The 2,500-nt window shown below is 39.0% G+C and overlaps 1 protein-coding gene across 1 annotated transcript in view; it reads left to right on the top strand.

Moving 5' to 3' along the window:
• dixdc1a (DIX domain containing 1a) overlaps positions 1–2,500 on the top strand; it is a 15,786-nt gene that overhangs the window by 5,117 nt on the left and 8,169 nt on the right. Inside the window, exon 3 of the mRNA XM_048267120.1 lies at positions 1–67. This exon is cut by the window's left edge and continues 88 nt beyond it. Coding sequence (XP_048123077.1) covers positions 1–67 — 67 coding nt within the window. The remainder of the gene's footprint in view (positions 68–2,500) is intronic.

The following is a 2,500-nucleotide window of genomic DNA, read 5'->3' as shown; positions in this document are numbered from 1 at the left end:
GTTTGCCCAGCAGGAGCAGCTGGAGAAGGAGATGCAGGAGACTAGGAGGATGGTCACTCGACTGCAGGTGAGCAGGACACACACACACACACACACACACACACACACACACACACACACACAAAGGAGACTAGGTGGATGGTCACTCCACTGCAGGTGAGCAGGATACGCGCACACACAGGTTCATATCTGAGATATAGTATTTCCTCTGCTAAGTCTAACCAGTGCATCTACATTTCTAAAAGTATGATTAATGGAAATGTCAATTGCCCTACAATTTCCGTTAAAATAATGTCAATTCTGCGCTTCTTTGACATTACAGAATGTCCTAGCGTTGTCAAGTTCTGCTCACAATAAATTGTTGGAAATATACTGTGATGAAGTGGTCAAAGCATTGTATGGAGATACAAGCCTGAGAAGTGTGTTTTGCGCTGGTACTTGTCCATTGTTTTAAAGGTGCTTACTAATTGTAGCCATTAATAACAGGCTACACAATGAATCAACATGCCGGTAATCCCGTATTTGGAGGCCTGCATTTGACCCTGATTTGTGAGCCCTTAGGGCTGAGCTACACCAGGCGCGTAACTGAGGCGTTCCGTTCGCGTTGCGTCGGCTGCAACAATTAGCTTCCATTATAATCAATGGAAGTAGCTACACCAGACGTGACAGTGGGGCGACGTTTGAAAAAAATAGACCATTCATCTAAAATGGATTTTTGCGCTGTCCTTGAACAGGAAGCTTCAGTTACGGCGCCTGGTGTAGCTCATACCCAGAGGTGGAAAGTAACGAAATACATTTACTCACGTTACTGTATTGAGTAGTTTTTGTGTGTATTTTGTATTTTTTTAAGTAGTTTATAAAATCGGTGTTTTAAATTTTACTTGATTACATTTTGAGTGAAGTATTGTGCCAGCTACATCAAAAATCCCATCCGTTACTTGAGTAAAAAAAAAAAAGTTAAGACTGACTTAAAACGGAAAGGGAAAAAAAAATCCGCCCTAAACCACTAGCCTAGTAATAATGATCAGCGTGTAGCCTACAACAGGACATGAATCAAGCTGGGCCATGCAGTCTTTCTGAAAGTGATGGAGCTGGATCACCAGATGCATCAGATTAGCCTAACCTATGAAAGTGTATTTTCCGCTATTCCAATCGGTTGTCTCAGTTCATTTTAGCACTAATGATTGCGGAGATATTTAAGCAAACACCATGGGATTTAGGTGTTTTGACGTTTGTGCTCACCTTTTCTTTGGAAAGAAGTTTATTAGCAGTTGTTGTTTCCCCTCATTTTGATGTCTCTCTTTTTCCTGTTTTGGCCTTTGTTTTTAGTAACCTGACTTGGCTTTCTTGGAGAAAGACATTGCACCAGCAACAAAACAATTAGCGGTCCACTACTAGCGATGCTCAACTAAATAAACAAAAGATAGACTACCTTATGAATCATGCAGGCGGACTAAACCATTTAGCTCTTTAGCAAGGGAGAGTGAGAGTGACCTTACACAGTTTTCACTATGTTTTGTATACAAAATCCAGTCAGTCAACCTTTAAATTTCGTCTGACATTCATTTTGACATTTAATTTAGAAGTTAAAATATTCAGGTAAAATAAATATATGGTGGAAATAAATATTGAGCGGCTTAATTTTTTTTCAGTAACTAGCCTAAACTTCCAGTGAGTCTATTCGAAATTTCCACCACACATTATATTAACACACATATAAAAAAATCCAAACATAAGAGTTTTTATGTATTAAAGTGGAATGACACAGGAAAAAAAAAAGTATTTGTGCCTACTGAAATTTCTTCAATACTTTTGTGGAAAAGCCTTTGTTTGTAAAGACAGCTTCAAGACATTTCCTATATGACAAAACTTATTAGTGATTTTGGCCCATTGTTCTAAACAGATTCCAGGGGTCCCTCTTGTGAACTATTTAATTGAATTGGCTGCCTTCAAGTCTTTCTGGAGCTTTCTCCGAGTGATTCTTGGCTCTTGGAATTGACTGTCCTTCTGACTCCCTGGTCAGAAATATTGCGAGATCCTGTGCATGGCCGGTTGATGATGCAGTGATGTTTCTTCCACTTGCAGATAATGGCTCCCATGCTGCTTACTGGAAGATTCTGATGTTTTGAAATGCATTTGTAACCAGTTTCATTGATATGTTTTGCAACAATAAGGTTGCAAAGGTCTTGGGAGAGCTTTTTGCTTTTATCCATCATGAAATGTTTCTTGTGTGACACCTTGGTAATGAAAAACCTAGCCCATTAATATTTAGGCTACTAACCAAGCTTATATTAATTTGCACAGATAGAAAGGATAACTACTCTCTACTACTCTCTACTAACTACAGATTCCAGCTCGTTCCTTCCCTTTCCTTGCCTTAGTGCTTTTTCTTAGCGTGTTCAATACTTTCCCCCTTTGTTATTCAACTTCATTACATGACTCTACTTATGGAGTTGTTTGGATTTTTTATGTGTGGATTACCTGAGTTATTACTAATGCC

The sequence above is a fragment of the Alosa alosa genome, chromosome 16, assembly GCF_017589495.1.
Source record: "Alosa alosa isolate M-15738 ecotype Scorff River chromosome 16, AALO_Geno_1.1, whole genome shotgun sequence".
Classification (NCBI taxonomy): Eukaryota; Metazoa; Chordata; class Actinopteri; order Clupeiformes; family Clupeidae; genus Alosa; species Alosa alosa.
Note: the sequence above shows the minus strand (reverse complement) of the source record. Positions and strands in the feature narration are given on the sequence as shown.